Here is a 23,235-nt window from a genome sequence, read left to right as displayed (position 1 = left end):
AGGATAACAACATGAGTCTTATCTAACAACCATATGACTCAGCAGCAGGGGGATATAAATGCTGTCAAGGCTTCAGTTGAACATAAGTCATACACAGTATAGCGTGAAGATATATCTAACCATTCTACAACATCTTTGAGAGAGTGTGGAACTGTTCATTTTTATTGTTTATTTCACTTTTGTATATTATCTACTTCACTTGCATTGGCAATGTTAACATATGTCCCATGCCAATAAAGCCCCTTGAATTGAATAGCGTGTGCCCAGCTAATAGTTCTTTCAGTGGTGTAGCATCAGGTAATTTGTATGCGCAGACGGCTAGACAGAAATGGTAGCAGAATGTGAATGTGGAACTTGTTTTGCACGCACATCCAGATGTTGCTGCGTACCATGTTGCGCAATGATACTGTCGCAGTGCAGTAGTGTTCTGCAGTAGTCTAGTCTGCTAGCACATGCCGTTGGCTACCTTAGCAGCGGAGAGTGTGTGTTCCTGTTGGAAGTGGCTGATGTCAGCCTCATGTTTGGTCTGGAGCCTCTGCAGTGTGTCTTCATGTTGCTCACTCTGCTGCTCCTTCTCCCTCAGCAGAGACACCCTCCTGGACAACACAACACAGACATACTCAGTACAGACATACAAACAGTCAGCACCACTCACTACTGTAAGGGCCTACTGCTTGGCTCAAACAGAGGCTGGAGCTGGGGATGAGACTGGGGAACTCTGTGTCGGATTGGGTCGGTAAATGAGTTGGGGGCTGTCTGTGTATTTTGGGGTGAGACTTTTCCTTCTTTTCATGTAAGGTTTGGGAAGAGAACAGTGAGTGGGTGGATGGATGTGGGTGACCGAGGTGTGGGGTCTCCTCCTTACTGTCGGTTGGCCTCCTGAAGCTCAGAGCTGATAGAGGCAATGTGGATCTCCAGCTGGCCCTTCTCCTGGGTCACCTTCTGCCTTAGCACGTTACCGTTCTCCACCTCCACTGACAGCTGCTTCACACGCAGCTCCAGCTCCCGCACTGTCTGGTCCTATACAGTGGGAGAGGACCATCAGCATGAGACAGCATGAACATCACTGTCTGGTCCTATACAGTGGGAGAGGACCATCAGCATGAGACAGCATGAACATCACTGTCTGCTCCTATACAGTGGTAGAGGACCATCAGCATGAGACAGCATGAACATCACTGTCTGCTCCTATACAGTGGGAGAGGACCATCAGCATTAACATCACTGTCTGCTCCTATACAGTGGGAGAGGACCATCAGCAGGAACATCACTGTCTGCTCCTATACAGAGGGAGAGGACAATCAGCACGAGACAGCATGAACATCACTGTCTGGTCCTATACAGTGGGAGAGGACCATCAGCATGAGACAGCATGAACATCACTGTCTGCTCCTATACAGTGGGAGAGGACAATCAGCATGAGACAGCATGAACATCACTGTCTGCTCCTATACAGTGGGAGAGGACCATCAGCATTAACATCACTGTCTGCTCCTATACAGTGGGAGAGGACCATCAGCACGAGACAGCATGAACATCACTGTCTGCTCCTATACAGTGGGAGAGGACCATCAGCATGAGACAGCATGAACATCACTGTCTGCTCCTATACAGTGGGAGAGGACCATCAGCATGAGACAGCATGAACATCACTGTCTGCTCCTATACAGTGGGAGAGGACCATCAGCATGAACATCACTGTCTGCTCCTATACAGAGGGAGAGGACCATCAGCATGAGACAGCATGAACATCACTGTCTGGTCCTATACAGTGGGAGAGGACCATCAGCATGAGACAGCATGAACATCACTGTCTGGTCCTATACAGTGGGAGAGGACCATCAGCATGAGACAGCATGAACATCACTGTCTGCTCCTATACAGTGGGAGAGGACAATCAGCATGAGACAGCATGAACATCAGTGTCTGGTCCTATACAGTGGTAGAAGACCATCAGCATGAGACAGCATGAACATCACTGTCTGGTCCTATACAGTGGGAGAGGACCATCAGCATGAGACAGCATGAACATCACTGTCTGCTCCTATACAGTGGGAGAGGACCATCAGCATGAGACAGCATGAACATCACTGTCTGGTCCTATACAGTGGGAGAGGACCATCAGCATGAGACAGCATGAACATCACTGTCTGGTCCTATACAGTGGGAGAGGACCATCAGCATGAGACAGCATGAACATCACTGTCTGGTCCTATACAGTGGGAGAGGAACATCAGCATGAGACAGCATGAACATCATTGACCACCATCAAGATGAACAATTCTGTCACAGATGCGCCATCTTAATAGGACCCTGCTTCTCACAGCAGGAAAATAATCCTGCAATTATTATGTGGATTATAATTAATGGACATTTTTGTGATACATTTTTCATTAGGGCAAATCAAGGCTGACATTTTTAAGTGGAAATCAGAAACGTTAGAAGCCTTTTAAACCTTGAATACACTACAATTTGCATTTCCTGCTGAGTAGGAAAATTCTCTGCAACAACAGTGATCAAATTAAGATAGCAGACCAGTACAACTCTATTTCACCCTACTGTTCTACAGCATGAGTGGCTCATCAATCCAAACCCATTTACCAGTATCAGAAGAGGCTGGTGAGAGGAGCCATAGGAGGACGGGCTCATTGTAAAGATTGGAATAGAATACATGGAATGGTGTCAAACATATGGAAATCACGTTTGACTTTGTTCCATTGATTCCATTCTAGTCATTACAATGAGCCCGTCCACCTGAAGCTCCTCCCACCAGCCTTCTCTGGCCTGAAACCCACTATCCCAGCACCACACCACAGTTTACCCAACTGAACTCATGCTCAATTCTACAGTCAGCCTGAACCGACTGTGTTTCTCAGCAACAAGATTCTCCAACTCTCAGCTAAGCAGACATCAAAGTCCTCAGTGCACCAGGGATAGATCCTATCAGGTGGGACTGTTTTAAAAGACACATCTGATGAATCTGTAGGCTCTTCGTTCCCTCTGCAAAGTCTCAAAGAGAAAGTTAAAGAAATAGACTTCAAAAAGTCAACTGTTCCCCCTGCCTATGAAAACATCTTCTCTCTTGTTCCCAAAAGCGTTTTTCTCTCTCCCCAAGCTGCTGTTTCTTTCGCTTTCACCTGCTCTGCCTAGTTCTGCCTCCTCACAATACGAGTTTAAAGGGCACACAGAAGTTGAGCTCATTGCTCTTGGCCTACGTAATCCCACCAAATCCTCTAATCCCATTCTTCATAAACCAGACAACCGCTCCAGATTACCAATCATACAGACACCCTCATTCTAAACTCAATCGAGGGTGATCAAACAAAGTCCAGGGGCGTGTTCATTAGGATACATCATAGCAAAACATTTTGCATAGGAAAACAAAAATGTCCATGTAGTCCCACCCTGTTTTCTTCTGTTTGGTGATTAATGACCGTGACCCAGCTGATTGTGACTGCCCAGCTAGCACATAACGTTCTGAGAACCATTTGTTTCTTAGAGCTTGGTGAGAGTGTGGTGGTCCTATGGTTGTTTTGCATACAACCATCCCACAATGTTCTGGGAATGGTGCAGGATAGCTGCGCCTTGAGGTCGGACGCCGAGCAGTTACCTAACAGGCAGTGATGCAACCAGTCAACATGCTCTCGACGGTGTAGCTGTATATCTTTGAGGATCTGAGGACCCATGGCAAAAAATGTTCAGTCTACTGAGGGGGAATAGGCGTTGGTTATTACTGCATTGTCGGAACTAGAAGCACAAGCATTTCACTACACTCGCATTAACATCTGCTAACCATGTGTATGTGACAAATAAAATTTGATTTGATTGGTCTTCTGTGGATCTGTTGGGGCGGTATGCAAATTGGAGTGGGTCTAGGGTTTCTGGAATAATGGTGTTGATGTGAGCCATGACCAGCCTTTCAAAACACTTCATAGCTAGAGATGTGAGTGCTACGGGGCAGTAGTCATTTAGGCAGGTTACCTTGGCGTTCTTGGGCACAGGGACTATTGTGGTCTGCTAGAAACGTGGGTATTACAGACTCGGTCAGGGAAAATGTCAGTGAAGACACTTGCCAGCATGCTCGGAGTACACGCCCTGGTAATTCATCTGGCCCAGCGGCCTTGTGAATGTTGACCTGAATGTTGACTTTGAAATGGGGTCTGTTTGAATATACTAAAATGAACAGCTTTGTTAGAGTTTTAAAAAACATGGCATGCTAGCTCTCTTTCCTGGTGGCGCAGTGGACTAATTCTATAGATAGAGATCAGAAGGTCATAGGTTTGAATCTCACTGATGCTGTGCCACAATAAAAAATAAATGTATTTGCATGACTAATTTGCATGACTAATGCCTAAGAAAATGTTCATGCATCCTTCCTGTGCTTGGAGTTAAACAAGTGAACCCAAACTAAGCTAGTAGTGTTAATAAAAGTCTTACTGAAACTTTCAGTGAAAGTTATTCAAAAACCTCAAAATAACCTAGAATTTCCATTGTCAGAACGTTAATAAAACCTCCCAGGAAAACTTTCAGGAAACCATAGTAAAATGTTATCAGAACCTCAGTATAACAAAAAATGTACGTTCCCAGAATAGGCTACATTTTCACTTCGATTCTCAGAACGTTTAAAAACGTTCCATTTTACCGGTCAGGAAACTGATGGCTTCGTTCCCAGAACCAATGGGAAACCAAAAACACCTAGTCTCTGTGTGACAGTTTGGAATGCAGCGCATTCGCAGGTTGATACATGTGATGACAAAGTGGCTGGATGGGGAGTGTGCAGTCCTCTAACCGATGAGAGCTGACTGAGACAGGAGAGCTCTGTGTGTTTTTGGGACAGAGAGGGACGGCCAGTGCCGTCAGGCCCCGTGAGAGGGGTCCTTTGTAAATTGTCTGCAAGCGGCCAACAAGAGTGCCTTAAGAAAATGAAGGGGGAACGAAGGAGGCCTGAGTCAGGACGTGTGCTGACACTTAACGCCCTGGCATGGGATGAGACGGAGAGGCTGTGTGTGTGTGTGTTTGGCGCACTCCCCTGAGCACCAGGTGTTAGCAGCACGTTACATTACCGGCACTGAACTCCACTAATGGGCTCCTTCAGAGAGACAGACACAAAGTGACAAGTGTGTAGTGATAGGCTACATATTAGCTTTGCTCTCCTGAGTCCTTCATAGATTTAACTAGGATAAAATGGGTCTTCTTTAAATAAATAAAAATTGGTTCATTTGGTGCCCAAAATATTTATCAAAGACAAGTTGCGTAACATAATGTAACAGATTCAATATTCAGTGATGGATGACCTACCAACGCCAGTTAAAGAGGTGGTCTCACTTAAACATATTCCCACATATTACACACCAGCAGAATACTTAAACATATTCCCACATATTACACACCAGCAGAATACTGAAACATATTACACACCAGCAGAATACTTAAACATATTCCCACATATTACATACCAGCAGAATACTGAAACATATTACACACCAGCAGAATACTTAAACATATTCCCACATATTACACACCAGCAGAATACTTAAACATATTCCCACATATTACACACCAGCAGAATACTTAAACATATTCCCACATATTACACACCAGCAGAATACTTAAACATATTCCCACATATTACACACCAGCAGAATACTTAAACATATTCCCACATATTACACACCAGCAGAATACTTAAACATATTCCCACATATTACACACCAGCAGAATACTTAAACATATTCCCACATATTACACATCAGCAGAATACTTAAACATATTCCCACATATTACACATCAGCAGAATACTTAAACATATTCCCACATATTACACACCAGCAGAATACTTAAACATATTCCCACATATTACACATCAGCAGAATACTTAAACATATTCCCACATATTACACATCAGCAGAATACTTAAACATATTCCCACATATTACACACCAGCAGAAGACTTAAACATATTCCCACATATTACACACCAGCAGAATACTGAAACATATTCCCACATATTACACACCAGCAGAATACTGAAACATATTCCCACATATTACACACCAGCAGAATACTGAAACATATTCCCACATATTACACACCAGCAGAAGACTTAAACATATTCCCACATATTACACACCAGCAGAATACTTAAACATATTCCCACATATTACACACCAGCAGAAGACCTAAACATATTCCCACATATTACACATCAGCAGAATACTGAAACACATTCCCACATATTACACACCAGCAGAATACTGAAACACATTCCCACATATTACACACCAGCAGAATACTGAAACATATTACACACCAGCAGAATACTGAAACATATTACACACCAGCAGAATACTGAAACACATTCCCACATATTACACACCAGCAGAATACTGAAACATATTACACACCAGCAGAAGACCTAAACATATTCCCACATATTACACACCAGCAGAATACTTAAACATATTCCCACATATTACACACCAGCAGAATACTGAAACATATTACACACCAGCAGAAGACTTAAACATATTCCCACATATTACACACCAGCAGAATACTGAAACATATTCCCACATATTACACACCAGCAGAAGACCTAAACATATTCCCACATATTACACACCAGCAGAATACTTAAACATATTACACATCAGCAGAATACTGAAACACATTACACACCAGCAGAATACTGAAACATATTACACACCAGCAGAAGACTTAAACATATTACACACCAGCAGAATACGTAAACATATTACACACCAGCAGAAGACTTAAACATATTACACACCAGCAGAATACGTAAACATATTACACACCAGCAGAATACTGAAACATATTACACACCAGCAGAAGACTTAAACATATTACACACCAGCAGAATACGTAAACATATTACACACCAGCAGAATACTGAAACATATTACACACCAGCAGAATACTTAAACATATTCCCACATATTACACACCAGCAGAAGACCTAAACATATTCCCACATATTACACACCAGCAGAATACTTAAACATATTACACACCAGCAGAATACTGAAACATATTACACACCAGCAGAAGACTTAAACATATTACACACCAGCAGAATACGTAAACATATTACACACCAGCAGAATACTGAAACATATTACACACCAGCAGAAGACTTAAACATATTACACACCAGCAGAATACGTAAACATATTACACACCAGCAGAATACTGAAACATATTACACACCAGCAGAATACTTAAACATATTCCCACATATTACACACCAGCAGAAGACCTAAACATATTCCCACATATTACACACCAGCAGAATACTTAAACATATTACACACCAGCAGAATACTGAAACATATTACACACCAGCAGAATACTGAAACATATTACACACCAGCAGAATACGTAAACATATTACACACCAGCAGAATACTGAAACATATTACACACCAGCAGAATACGTAAACATATTACACACCAGCAGAATACTGAAACATATTACACACCAGCAGAATACTGAAACATATTCCCACATATTACACACCAGCAGAAGACTTAAACATATTACACACCAGCAGAATACTGAAACATATTACACACCAGCAGAATACTGAAACATATTACACACCAGCAGAATACTGAAACATATTACACACCAGCAGAATACGTAAACATATTACACACCAGCAGAATACTGAAACATATTACACACCAGCAGAAGACTTAAACATATTCCCACATATTACACACCAGCAGAAGACCTAAACATATTCCCACATATTACACACCAGCAGAATACTGAAACATATTCCCACATATTACACACCAGCAGAATACTGAAACATATTCCCACATATTACACACCAGCAGAAGACCTAAACATATTCCCACATATTACACACCAGCAGAATACTTAAACATATTCCCACATATTACACACCAGCAGAAGACTTAAACATATTACACACCAGCAGAATACTTAAACATATTCCCACATATTACACACCAGCAGAATACTGAAACATATTCCCACATATTACACACCAGCAGAATACTGAAACATATTCCCACATATTACACACCAGCAGAAGACTTAAACATATTACACACCAGCAGAATACTTAAACATATTCCCACATATTACACACCAGCAGAATACTTAAACATATTCCCACATATTACACACCAGCAGAATACTGAAACATATTCCCACATATTACACACCAGCAGAATACTTAAACATATTACACACCAGCAGAATACTTAAACATATTCCCACATATTACACACCAGCAGAATACTTAAACATATTACACACCAGCAGAATACTTAAACATATTCCCACATATTACACACCAGCAGAATACTTAAACATATTACACACCAGCAGAATACTTAAACATATTCCCACATATTACACACCAGCAGAATACTGAAACATATTCCCACATATTACACACCAGCAGAATACTGAAACATATTCCCACATATTACACACCAGCAGAATACTTAAACATATTCCCACATATTACACACCAGCAGAATACTTAAACATATTCCCACATATTACACACCAGCAGAATACTGAAACATATTCCCACATATTACACACCAGCAGAATACTTAAACATATTCCCACATATTACACACCAGCAGAATACTTAAACATATTCCCACATATTACACACCAGCAGAATACTTAAACATATTACACACCAGCAGAATACTTAAACATATTCCCACATATTACACACCAGCAGAATACTGAAACATATTCCCACATATTACACACCAGCAGAATACTGAAACATATTCCCACATATTACACACCAGCAGAATACTTAAACATATTCCCACATATTACACACCAGCAGAATACTGAAACATATTCCCACATATTACACACCAGCAGAATAGTGAAACATATTACACACCAGCAGAATACTGAAACATATTCCCACATATTACACACCAGCAGAAGACTTAAACATATTACACACCAGCAGAATACTTAAACATATTCCCACATATTACACACCAGCAGAATACGTAAACATATTACACACCAGCAGAAGACTTAAACATATTACACACTAGCAGAATACTTAAACATATTCCCACATATTACACACCAGCAGAATACTTAAACATATTCCCACATATTACACACCAGCAGAATACTTAAACATATTCCCACATATTACACACCAGCAGAATACTGAAACATATTCCCACATATTACACACCAGCAGAATGCTGAAACACATTCCCACATATTACACACCAGCAGAAGACCTAAACATATTCCCACATATTACACACCAGCAGAATACTGAAACATATTCCCACATATTACACACCAGCAGAATACTTAAACATATTCCCACATATTACACACCAGCAGAATACTGAAACATATTCCCACATATTACACACCAGCAGAAGACCTAAACATATTCCCACATATTACACACCAGCAGAATACTGAAACATATTCCCACATATTACACACCAGCAGAATACTGAAACACATTCCCACATATTACACACCAGCAGAAGACCTAAACATATTCCCACATATTACACACCAGCAGAAGACCTAAACATATTCCCACATATTACACACCAGCAGAAGACCTAAACATATTCCCACATATTACACACCAGCAGAATACTGAAACATATTACACACCAGCAGAATACTGAAACATATTACACACCAGCAGAATACTTAAACATATTCCCACATATTACACACCAGCAGAATACTTAAACATATTCCCACATATTACACACCAGCAGAAGACTTAAACATATTACACACCAGCAGAAGACTTAAACATATTACACACCAGCAGAATACTTAAACATATTCCCACATATTACACACCAGCAGAAGACCTAAACATATTCCCACATATTACACACCAGCAGAATACTTAAACACATTCCCACATATTACACACCAGCAGAATACTTAAACATATTCCCACATATTACACACCAGCAGAAGACTTAAACATATTACACACCAGCAGAATACTTAAACATATTCCCACATATTACACACCAGCAGAAGACTTGGAGTGCTTGTATGCCACCTGTGGGTGTGATGCAGCTAGAGATGCTGTTATGGTACAGGAATACTGTAGTGGTCTGTCAGGAACATGCTCTGTTCTCTTTGTCTCCGTTGACTCACACAGACAAGCACAAACAAAGAGTTTTCAGTCATATTTCAGCTTGTCTTCATGTTGACATACACACTAGCAGCTGCTCTACCTGAACTGTTCTAGACACCAGACAAGTTATAAAACAATTACAGGTGTCAAAACACCTTTCTTTGGGGAAGAAGCCTCCGTGAAAATGTGTGTGTTATATGTTGAAACTCTCACTCTGTCAGATAGCTTTGATAAACTTCACTTTACCTTTTGTTTTTTGGCAAGCACCAGAAACACTGCACACGGTTGCATGATGAAAGACAAACAACATAATTCAGAGGGCTTGGATACTGAGACATCAAATAGAGAGGGGGAGTTCAGAGCTACCTCACCTCAGCTGACATTTCTTATGAAGAGAACAGGAGTGTGTGTGTGTGTGTGTGTGTATGTGAGTGTGAGTGCACGCCCGTGCATGTGTACCTCTGTGGAGGTCAGCCTAAACTAACAGGGGTAGAGCACCTAATTTCCAGTGAAAGAGGGCCCTTTCATGTTGCGGGCCTCACCTGGCTATAGACTATGTTTAATTATTAAAGAGGGGTCTTACTCAGCCTCGCAGGCCCGCTTTTGATGCTTCTTAAATTCCATCCTGCTGACAGACTATCTTGCTGCACATGTGTGTGTGTGTGTGTGTGTGTGTGAGATAGATATATAGAGTGAAAGAGAGAAAGTGTGTGTGTGTGTATGGGTAGGAGTACACTTTACCTGTGAAAGCTATTGAATGCAAATATCTGCGTGTGTGAGAGACGGAGATAGAGAATGTGTGTGTGTGAGAGCGAAAGTGAGATAAAGTGTGTGTGTGTGTGTGTATGTACACGTTAATTGTGAAAGCTGCTGAACGTCATAACAGAAGCTAAATTCATGAAGTACTGTACCGTGTCTGAATGGCCCCTGTTGCTGATCATCCATACCTAATCCCCCACCCCTACTTTGTCCCACCTTAGGTCCTTAACACACACACACACTCTCTCTCTCTCTCTCTCTCAGGTTAGATGGGATTTGGTCCCAAGACACAGATGCAAAGGCAGAGAGACTTTTACAAGGTGGAAGGTAAAGTTGAAGTCAGAAGTTTACATACACCTTAGCCAAATACATTTAAACTCAGTTTTTCACAATTCCTGACATTTAATCTCAGTAAAAAGTCCCTGTCTTAGGTCAGTTAGTATCACCACTTTATTTTAAGAATGTGAAATGTCAGAATAATAGTAGAGAATGATTTATTTCAGCTTTTATTTCTTTCATCACATTCCCAGTGGGTCAGAATTTTACATACACTCAATTAGTATTTGGTAGCATTGCCTTTAAATTGTTGAACTTGGGTCAAATGTTTCGGGTAGCCTTCCACAAGCTTCCCACAATAAATTGGGTGAATTGTGGCCAATTCCTCCTGACAGAGCTGGTGAAACTGAGTCTGGTTTGTAGGACTCCTTGCTCGTACATGCTTTTTCAGTTCTTCCCACAAATTGTCAATAGGATTGAGGTCAGGACTTTGTGATGGCCACTCCAATACCTTGACTTTGTTGTCCTTAAGCCATTTTACCACAACTTTGGAAGTATGCTTGGGGTCATTGTCCATTTGGAAGTCCCATTTCCGACCAAGCTTTAACTTCCTGACTGATGTCTTGAGATGTTGCTTCAATATATCCACATCATTTTCCTTCCTCATGTTGCCATCTATTATGTTAAGTGCACCAGTCCCTCCTGTAGTAAAGCACCCCCACAACATGATGCTGCCGCCAACATGCTTCACGGTTGGGATGGTGTTCTTTGGCTTACAAGCCTCCCCCTTTTTCCTCCAAACATAACGATGGTCATTATGGCAAAACAGTTCTATTTTTGTTTTATCAGACCAGAGCACATTTCTCCCAAAAGTACGATCTTTGTCCCCATGTGCAGTTGCAAACCATAGTCTGGCCCCCCCATGCTGTTTATACTTGCATACTATTGTTTGTACAGATGAACGTGGTACCTTCAGGCGTTTGGAAATTGCTCCCAAGGATGAACCAGACTTGTGGATGTCTACAATTTTTTTTGATTTTCCCATGATGTCAAGCAAATATTCACTGAGTTTGAAGGTAGGCCTTGAAATACATCCACAGGTACACCTCCAATTGACTCAAATGATGTCAATGAGCCTATCAAAAGCTTCAAACGCCATGACATAATTTTCTGAAATTTTCCAAGCTGTTTAAAGGCAGTCAACTTAGTGTATGTAAACTTCTGACCCACTGGAATTGGGATACAGTGAATTATAACTGAAATAAACTGTCTGCAAACAATTGTTGGAAAAATTACCTGTGTCATGCACAAAGTAGATATCCTAACCGACTTGCCAAAACTATAGTTTGTTAACAAGAAATGTGGAGTGGTTGAAAAACGAGTTTTAATGACTCCAACGTAAGTGTATGTAAACTTCCGACTTCAACTGTAAGGTAGGACACCTCACCCTTCATGTCAGCTCTGCTTGTCCGCAAACACTTTATGAGGGGGCGTGTTCAAACATGAGACAGAGGGTGTATACAGTAAGTGTTACTGATGGTCAAAACAGTGTTCCTCCAACTTCCCCAATCTCCCCCACTCACGGTAGCCTGTGTCTGGGCGCCATACTCAGCCTCCATCTTGGCCAGCCTCTGGTTGGTGTCCTCCAGCAGCACCTGAATGTTCTCTGTTTGCTTCTTCTGCAAGTCAAACTTCTCTTGCTCCATGCCCGCAACCGCCGCGTGCAGCTGGGGGGAGGAGGGGCAATGGACACCACAGCGTCAGTCAGCCTATCACAGCTACTACGTGTGGTACCTTGGCTACCTCCACTGGCCCAGGTGTCCAATCAGAGACATTCTACTGTACCAACTCTGGCCTGTTCTGTGTCTCTCTCTCCCAGCATCTGTCTCTCTGAGTCTGTCTCTCCCTGTGTCGCTCTGTCTCGCTCTCAATTTCAATAGATATATCAAGTAGAGGTCGACCGATTATTATTTTTCAACGCCGATACCGATTATTGGAGGACCAAAAAAAGCCGCTACCGATTGATCGGACAATTTTTTTTACATGTATTTGTAATAATGACAATTACAACAATACTGAATGAACACTTATTTTAACTTAATAATAATAACATCAATAAAATAAATTTAGCCTCAAATAAATAATGAAACATGTTCAATTTGGTTTAAATAATGCAAAAACAAAGTGTTGGAGAAGAAAGTAAAAGTGCAATATGTGCCATGTAAGAAAGCTAACGTTTCAGTTCCTTGCTCAGAACATGAGAACATATGAAAGCTGGTGGTTCCTTTTAACATGAGTCTTCAATATTCCCAGGTAAGAAGTTTTAGGTTGTAGTTATTATAGGAATTATAGGACTATTTCTCTCTATACCTTTTGTATTTCATTAACCTTTGACTATTGGATGTTCTTATAGGCACTTTAGTATTGCCAGTGTAACAGTATAGCTTCCGTCCCTCTCCTCACTCCTACCTGGGCTCGAACCAGGAACACAACGATAACAGGCACCCTTCGAAGCAGCGTTACCCATGCAGAGCAGGGGGAACAACCACTCCAAGTCTCAGAGCGAGTGACGTTTGAAACGCTATTAGCGCGCACCCCGCTAACTAGCTAGCCATTTCACATCGGTTACACCAGCCTAATCTCGGGAGTTGATAGGCTTGAAGTCATAAACAGCGCAATGCATGAAGCATTGCGAAGAGCTGCTGTCAAACGCAAGAAAGTGCTGTTTGAATGGATGCTTACGAGCCTGCTGCTGCCTACCATCGCTCAGTCAGACTGCTCTATCAAATCATAGCCTTAATTATAACATAATAACACACAGAAATACGAGCCTTAGGTCATTAATATGGTCGAATCCGGAAACTATCATCTCGAAACTAAGACGTTTACTCTTTCAGTGAAATACAGAACCGTTCCGTATTTTATCTAACGGGTGGCATCCATAAGTCTAAATATTCCTGTTACATTGCACAACCTTCAATGTTATGTCCTAATTACGTAAAATTCTGGCAAATTAGGCGGCCCAAACTGTTGCATTAACACTGACTCTGTGTGCAATGAACGCAAGAGAAGTGACACAATTTCACCTGGTTAATAATGCCTGCTAACCTGGATATCTTTTAGCTTAATATGCAGGTTTAAAAATATATACTTCTGTGTATTGATTTTAAGAAAGGCATTGATGTTTATGGTTCGGTACACATAGGAGCAACGACAGTCCTTTTTCGCGAATACGCATCGCATCGATTATATGCAATGCAGGACATGCTAGATAAACTAATAATATCATCAACCATGTATAGTTAACTAATGATTATGATTGATTGATTGATTGATTGATTGTTTGTTATAAGATAAGTTTAATGCTAGCTAGCAACTTACCTTGACTTACTGCATTCGCGTAACAAGCAGGCTCCTCGTGGAGTGCAATGTAATCAGGTGGTTAGAGCGTTGGACTAGTTAACTGTAAGGTTGCAAGATTGAATCCCGAGCTGACAAGGTAAACATCTGTCGTTCTGCCCCTGAACAAGGCAGTTAACCCACCGTTCCTAGGCCGTCATTGAAAAGAAGAATATGTTCTTAACTGACTTGCCTAGTTAAATAAAGATTAAATAAAGGTGTAATTTTTTTTTAAATAAAAATATCGGCCAAATGGGTGTCCAAAATGTCCAAAAATACCGATTTCCGATTGTTATGAAAACTTGAAATCGGCCATTCCGATTAATCGGTCGACCCCTAATATCAAGTCACCCCTTATTCAGGGGCGAGAGACCTTTTAAAACCTCTTAAGGATCTCTACGGATAGGTGTCCCACACTCAGGACGGTTGAGCTAACATAGGCTAAAGCGATTAGCATGAGGTTGTAATTAACAAGAACATTTCCCAGGACATAGACATATCTGATACTGTCTTGTTAATCTAACTGCACTGTCCAATTTACAGTAGCTATTACATTGAAAGAATACCATGCTATTGTTTGAGGAGTGCACACAGTTATGAAATTTAAAAGTTATTAATAAACCAATTAGGCACATTTGGGCAGTTTTGATTTAAAATAATTGAACAGAAATACAATGGTTCATTGGATAAATTGTGCCTGGGCTGGAATAATACATTATGGCCTTCGCTTGAATTTCAAAGATGATACAACAAAAAAATTATACAAAAAAGAGACCGCATGTTTTTTTCTTTGTATTATCTTTACCAGATCTAATGTGTTATATTCTCATACATTAATTTCACATTTCCACAAACTTCAAAGTGTTTCCTTTCAAATGGTATCAAGAATATGCATATCCTTGCTTCAGGTCCTGAGCTACAGGCAGTTAGACTTGGGTATGTCATTTTAGGTGAACAATTTAAAAAGGGGGCAGATCCTTAAGAGGGCAGGAGAGTTACTTTTTCTCATACATCTAAGCAGAGCTTCCCTTATGGATTCCACTATCATACACTTGGTGACCCTGAACAGATAAGGGAAAATGTCAGTAAGATCTCATTGAGCAGCTTAGTTAACTAGAGTTAGCGGGACTGAAAAGACAATTTAGAGAAGAAGTACTAACATTATTTTTTCAGTAAAAAAAAACACACAGGCCTGGCCGAGTGAGCCTACAAAGAAACGTCTAGAATAAAGATTTCCCAGCTCTATAGTGAACCTGGCTTGGTTGAGGTCAGCCCAGATTCCGCCCTTTCAAATCCTTCTATTGCAGCCTTCCTCAGGCTTAGGAGTGCTTAGGGGCTAGGGCTGGTTGGAAATCGACTTCAGCCCTTCAACTTTCCTTTACCTTTTTCTCCCACTCGTTTTTCAGGGAGTCAGTGCTCTGATCTGACATCTTCTTCAGCTCGCCGATCTGCTTCTCTTTGCTCTCACGGATGACCTGGGACTCGCGCAGCACGCTTTGAACTGTGGATGGAAAAACAACACACACACACACAGACAGAGAACTCAGTAAGGCCCAGCCTCAGGCCCCCCCCCCCCACACACACACACAACATTTGTTTCTTTCACACTACTTCAAGCAAGTTCTGTGAAAGTCACATGCTTTGTATCCCTCGTCATTTCATATTGTATGTCAGCACTGAGAATATCTCCAATCTCCCATAGTATAAAGGGGTTAAAGCTGAGTATAGAGAACGTCTGCAACTAAATCGCTCTGTGCTGGAAGTGTACTGTACAACATGCACTGTCACTAAAGAATCTGTTTATGACAAGTGTGAAATATCAGTCTCATAAACGTGCTGTTAGAAGGAGCACAGCTGGGCAGCATCGGGCCACACCAGTGGGGTCTCACAGTGTAACAGTAACACAGAGTTTAAACTGGGGTTTTACTCTGAGTGTGCAGAGACACACTGGTGTAAATATCCCCTTGAGTCTGCCTCCAGGCTCGACCCCCACTATGACCCCACGACCTCTCACCTTTCTTCTCCAGCTTGCGCACACTCTCCTCCGATTCCTTCTGCTTGGCTCTGTACATGGTCTTCAGCTCATCGATCTCGCCATTCTTACGGTCTAAAATCTAAAGTGGAAAAGGGGGCAGGTAAATTCAACCTGTTCAAAAGTGTTGCATGTTGTTTCATATAGTTGCAAAATGTTGTATAAATAGTGTAGTTCCGGACACACCTCATATTCAGCTCTTCCTTCATTTCTCATCTACTGTTTTTGTTCAGGTGGTTATTTATTTATTTTTTAACCTTTATTTAACTAGACAAGTCAGTTAAGAACAAATTCTTATTTTCAATGACGGCCTAGGAACAGTGGGTTAACTGCCTTGTTCAGGGGCAGAACGACATAATTTTACCATGTCAGCTCGGGGATTCGATCTTGCAACCTTTCAGTTACAAGTCCAATGCTCTAAACACTGGGCTACCTGCCTGGGTATGCAGATATACAGGACATATCGGAGCATAACATTCAGGAACATGCTCAGTAGAAATGATGTGCTTCAACATGATTTCAGTGCACTGTGGTGGGTGCAAAATGTGTGTACTCATACCTTTGCAAGCTAGACTTATTGAAAGTTAACCACTTAAATTAGTAGCCCAAGGCCCCGTCCAGAACCAACCCCTAGCACTAGACACTTGTGTAGATCTGAAAGGATTGGATAGGTATAAGCAAGATGGCAAAATAATCAGCCGGGTGGAGTACGACACCTATCCAATTCTTTCAGATCTACATGAAGTGCCTGGGGAACGGGCTAGGGGTTGTTTCTGGACAGGGTCCATCATGGAGCAATATTGTATAATTGCTACACCTGAGGTTGAGAATGCCTGACTGATTGCCACCAGCTGTCTCTAACTGAGAGCTAGACGAGTCAAGGTGCCAATACAAGGACAGAGCAGCACCCTCACAGTTAAAGCGTCCCTCAGAGGTGTGTGCTTAGTCCCCTCCTGTACTCCCTGTTCACTCATGACTGTATGGCCAGGCACAACTCCAACACCATCATTAAGTTTGCTGATGACATAAAAGTGGTAGGCCTGATCGACCGACAACGATGAGACAGCCTATAAGGAGGAGGTCAGAGACCTGGCCGGGTGGTGCCAGAATAACAACCTCTCCCTCAACGTGATCAAGACTAAGGAGATGATTGTGGACTACAGGAAAAGGAGGACCGAGCACGCCCCCATTCTCACCGACGGGGCTGTAGTGGAGCAGGTTGAGAGCTTCAATATCCTTGGTGTCCACATCACCAACAAACTAACATGGTCCAAGCACACGAAGACAGTCGAAGAGGGCACGACAAAACCTATTCCCCCACAGGAGACTGAAAAGAGTTGGCATGGGTCCTCAGATCCTCAAAAGGTTTTACAGCTGCACCATTGAGAGCATCCTGACGGGTTGCATCACTGCCTGGTACGGCAACTTCTCTGCCTCCGACCACAAGGCACTGCAGAGGGTAGTGCGTTCGGCCCAGTACATCACCGGGGTCAAGCGCTCCAATCAACCAGCAAAGTGAGGGGATCAGGCAGCAAGCTAAGGTCCCCAAGATCAGGCAGCAAGCACAGGTCCCTTAGATCAGGCAGAAAAAACAGGTTCCCTGGATTAAGCAGAAAAACCTGGCCCCTGAGATTGAGCAGCAAACACCAGTCCCCTGGATTAAGCAGAAAAAAATGGTCCTTGGATTAAGCAGAAAAAAAATGGTCCTTGGATTAAGCAGAAAAAAAAGGTCCTTGGATTAAGCAGGGAAAAAAATGGTCCTTGGATTAAGCAGAAATAAATGGTCCCTGAGTTCGAGGAGCCAGGTGATATGATTAAACAGATCTTTCCTGATCCTGTTCTACCTCCATTCAGATGTATTTTTCAGAACCATAACAGCTATGAATGAGGCAGAGAGGTCTTGTCCAACACCCGCTACTCTCCAGGAGACACAGCTCAGCCCTCTTTTAATATTGTATCCCATGAAGCATCTCCTTAAATCCCTAGTGCTGGATCCAAAGTTGTGAAGTATCCTCATAGGTAATGTACTGTTCCTTATCTGGCGTAGACTCTCAAATTGAAATGTTTGTTATCCAATTCTCATTTAAATAACTGTTTCCCCTCAGAAATAACTGACTGGACAGTGAGGAAGGCTGAAATGCTGGCCTTCAGAATGTCATATGCAGCTTGGCCCAACTGTTATTCATGCTACTTTGTAATGACCAGATTTCAAATAAAACTTTCAATTTGAATATGCATGCTGTCTATTTATACACACACGTTAGTCATTTTTATGATGGGCTCTGTGCTGTTTCTGCTTGACAAATTAATGTCTATGTAGAATTTTAGCTATCGACAGTTTGATTACTATTTCAGGGTGTTGTAGGCTACCTAGGTCAGACTATCAGACAGCACACAGGGTCCTACGAGCTTTTATATCTGACATGTGTCTGCTGAGGCTGGGAGCCCTCCAGTGAATGATTCTAATGATTTCTCGTCAGCCCATTGTGTGACCGAGTGCAAACTCACTTTTCTGACACTGCAGATGTACTGCCACCATTTGCTGCACAGGAGTTGAGACTTCTCTGATGGGACAGCCTCTGGCCATGTACACAGGGCTCCACAATAAATTGCACATCTGCTCATGTCCTGTCATTTTAGAACATTCAATTCTCTGGCAACAGCTCTGATGGCATGCTGACTGCATTCATGCCCAATTACATGCTGCCTCAACTTGAGTCGTGTAACACTTTTGACAAAACTGCTCATTTTAAAGAGGCCTTTTATTGTCCGTAGCACAAGGTGCACCTGTGTAATGTTCATGCTGTTTAATCAGCTTCCTGATATGCCACACCTGTCAGGTGGTTGGATTATCTTGGCAAAGGAGAAATGCTCACTAACAGGGATGTAAACACATTTGTGCACAACATTTGAGAAGCTTTTTGTGCATATGGACATTTTCTGGGATTTTTTTTTATTTCAGCTCATGAACATTTTTGGTCAGTATATAAACTCAACATGCAACAATTTCTAAGATTTTACTGAGTTACAGTTCATATAAGGATCTATGGATTTCACATGACTGAGAATACAGATATGCATCTGTTGGTCACAGATACCTTAAAAAAGAGGGAAGGGTGTGGATCAGAAAACCAGTCAGTATCTGGTGTGACCACCGTTTATCTCACACAGCGCAACATCTCCTTTGCATAGAGTTGATCAGGCTGTTGATTGTGGCCTGTGGTTGTCCCATTCCACTTCAATGGTTGTGCGAAGTTGCTGGATATTGGCGGGAACTGGAGCACGCTGTCCTACACGTCGATACAGAGCATCCCAAACATGCTCAATGGGTGACATGTCTGTAGAGTATGCAGGCCATGAAAGAACTGGGACATTTTCAGCCTCAATCAATTGTGTACAGATCCTTCTGACATGGGGCCGTGCATTATCATGCTGAAACATGACGTGATGGCGGCGGATAAATGGCATGACAATGGGCCTTAGGATCTTCACGGTGTATCTCTGTGCTTTCAATTGTGTGCGTTGTCCGTAGCTTATGCCTGTCCATACCATAGCCCCACCTCCCCCATGGGGCACTCTGTTCACAACATTGACATCAGCAAACCCCTCGCCTACACAACGCCATACACGCTGTCTGCTAGTTGAAACTGTGATTCATCCGTGAAGAGCACACTCATCAAGCGTGCCAGTGGCCATTGAAGGTGAACATTTTCCCACTGCAGTCGGTTACAACGCCAAACTGCAGTCAGGTCAAAACCCTGGTGAGGACGACGAGCTTCCCTAAGACGGTTTCTGACAGTTTGTTCAGAAAATCTTCAGTTGTGCAAACCCACAGTTTCATCAGCTGTCCAAGGTGGCTGGTCTCAGATGATCCCGCAAGTGAAGAAGCCGGATGTGGAGGTCCTGGGCTGGTGTGGTTACACGTGGTCTGTGGTTGTAAGGCCGCTTGGACATACTCCCAAATTCTTTGAAAACGACGTTGGACGCTCCCTCAAAACTTGAGACATCTGTGGCATTGTGTTATGACAAAACTGCACATTTTAGAGTGACCTTTAATTGTCCCAGCACAAGGTGCACTTGGGTAATGATCATGCTGTTTAATCAGATTCTTGATATGCCACACCTGTCAGGTAGATGGATTATCTTGGCAAAGCAGAAATTCTCACTAACGGATGTGTGTGTGTGTGTGTGCAATAACATTTGATTTGATTTAATGAGAGATACACAACATCAACATAATTCCCTTCCCCAAACACATCTCATAACAGGAGGTGTCTACAGATGAGCCTTGACTGACTTCACTGCATCCTCTGACTCCATTACATCCCCTTCCAATTCAGACATCAAATAAAATATCACATGCATGAGTGAAACATGTCTTTTTTCAAATAACAGATATCAGTAACCAATAACAGACAAAATAGCAACGGCAATGTACATTGTTTTAGAAACTATGAGCACAGGGCTCTCCATTGTACTGAACTGATTACAGTTATGCATAGCAGTACATGCTAGGAGGCTAATCAGTGTTATTGGGAATGATGATATCCTCAGAGCTGTATTAGTAGAGGGGACCTGACCATGAAAGAGGTGGTTTTACAACACATGACAGACAGAGAGAGAGAGGAGAGAGAAACAACACAAGTTCAGGACTGTGGACCATTTCACAGCGCCGCCTTGTCTTTTGATACACACGGTGGAGATTTGATCAAAACCCCCTGGAAGAGAGATTATTTCCCCTCCGAAACAGTCCCAGGGACCATCAGAGGGTTATTTGTCCTGGGTTTTGTCTGTTAGAAGTGCACTCTGTGTCTAAGCCTGTTGTGGCCAGAGTGAGTGGGATGGGAGACATGAAAGGGAAGGGAGTGAAGGGGGGTAAAGGAAAGTTCACAGAACATTTAGGGACGTCCACTTTTCCTATTTTCCCATCGGCCTTCCTGAGAGGAGAGAGGAGGGTGTGTTTTGGGCACATGTAGAGGGCCGTCGTAACGGGGTGTCAGAGATGGGGTCCAGAGGGACTGGGAGTGGGAGCAGAGGAACGACAGCTTTTAGGACGGTAATTGTGGGTCTTTTCTAACATCTCTATTGCAGAGAGACTCCAGCCAGCCTGACTGACTAGACACTAATACTATCCCACTGTCTGGAGGAAGAGGTGCCATTACATTACACACAGAGGCATAGCATACAGCAATCTGAGATAGCATAGCAATCTGAAGATGTACAATATGGGTTGTTATTTGTTAACCATCTCTTTAGTCTCAATGGAGCTTGATAATCTAGGCTACACAGCATTATGAAAAAAAGTTGTTCACTATCGTGGTATTCTAGCCATCTCGGATCCTTAGAGGATTGCTCCTCAGGCAGCACCTTCTAGATGGAGATATTAAACCCTGTTTGTTGATGCGCTCCAAAACTATCGTTTTAAAAAACAAATACAGGTCTGCCTGAGCTAATTATATAGCTATTGTGCGATGACCAGACGATGACCAGTCTAACCACCATCAGCACCACACACTCATCCATAATTCATCTACCTGGTGCTAATTAAAACTAGCGCTAGCCAGCTTCCCCATGCGCCTTTGAATGGGCTTGTTAAAGTCCCTCCTCCACCACCACTCCCCCTTGAAGACATTAGTCAGACGCCCGGGTAAACAGGGAACAAATTGAATCCGACATCGCTCGCAATCTGTACACAATTAGTGTGATTTGCCTGCAATGACAGAGACACTAAAGAGAGAGGGATGAAGAGCGAGAGCGGGAGAGGCTGGGTAGTGGAGGAGCTGTCACTGTGTCTCCTGTCAGAGACAAAGAGTTCATCGACAGTTTAAACAGAGGGAAAATGGGGCTATTTCTGTTTTATTTAAAGATTCTGTGGCAACAATGAAACCAGACGTTTTGGGAGGAAGTTGACAGATCCCAGGTGCTGGATGTGGAGCTGAGCCGATACACCCCTGGTGAAATGAAACTAACAGGGAGCCCAGGGAGGAGGGAAGGAGAAAAGGGTGTGAGCCCACATCAGATGTAGTGTCAGAGTGGGAGTGGTGAAGGATGCAGGGAACATCACTCTTGTTATACCTACCTTCTGCACTGTCTCACTTTACTGTGCGTTTGTCCTCCATCATTTAAATTCATGGTTTTATGTCTGGGCGGTACTATAACCTCCCTACAGATGATATTATGGCTGTATGTGTGAAGTTATCTAAAATATCAAATAAATAAACATATTAAATCATTAAAATAATTAATTGATAAATCAGTCAGCACTCTGACCTTCTGCACGTCTGCGTCGTGCCTCTGCTGCATCTTCAGTTTCTCCTCCTGGTGCTTGGCCTCCAGGACTTTAGTCTTCAGTCTCTCAGCCTGCACAGAAACACACAGCACCATGACAGACAGGGGAGTCAATACACACATCGTCAAATGCAGCACAGGAGATGGACAAAATAGCAACGGCAATGTCAGCTGCCCCTGTTTTTACTAACTAGGCCAACTAATGGCAAGTAGTGGCATTTCAGATATTTACTGTAGATGGCACAGAGAGCATCAGCGCTGTCAATGAATCAAGCTTCATAAACATTTCTAAATATATTTATCTAC

The 23,235-nt window shown here is 42.4% G+C and overlaps 1 protein-coding gene across 3 annotated transcripts in view; it reads right to left on the bottom strand.

Annotated features, from left to right (window-relative positions):
• Window positions 1–23,235, bottom strand: part of LOC110538761 (centrosomal protein of 112 kDa-like) — a 185,734-nt gene that overhangs the window by 130,247 nt on the left and 32,252 nt on the right. For all 3 annotated transcript variants that reach the window (XM_036939340.1, XM_036939342.1, XM_036939341.1), the window contains exons 9-14: window positions 22,912–23,001; window positions 16,624–16,723; window positions 15,992–16,110; window positions 12,794–12,937; window positions 866–1,020; window positions 467–596 (exon numbers count right to left, since the gene is read on the bottom strand). In XM_036939340.1, coding sequence (XP_036795235.1) covers window positions 467–596; window positions 866–1,020; window positions 12,794–12,937; window positions 15,992–16,110; window positions 16,624–16,723; window positions 22,912–23,001 — 738 coding nt within the window. The remainder of the gene's footprint in view (window positions 1–466; window positions 597–865; window positions 1,021–12,793; window positions 12,938–15,991; window positions 16,111–16,623; window positions 16,724–22,911; window positions 23,002–23,235) is intronic.

This window comes from Oncorhynchus mykiss, chromosome 12 (genome assembly GCF_013265735.2).
Source record: "Oncorhynchus mykiss isolate Arlee chromosome 12, USDA_OmykA_1.1, whole genome shotgun sequence".
In the NCBI taxonomy this organism is placed as follows: domain Eukaryota; kingdom Metazoa; phylum Chordata; class Actinopteri; order Salmoniformes; family Salmonidae; genus Oncorhynchus; species Oncorhynchus mykiss.
This window is presented reverse-complemented; position numbering and strand designations above follow the sequence as displayed.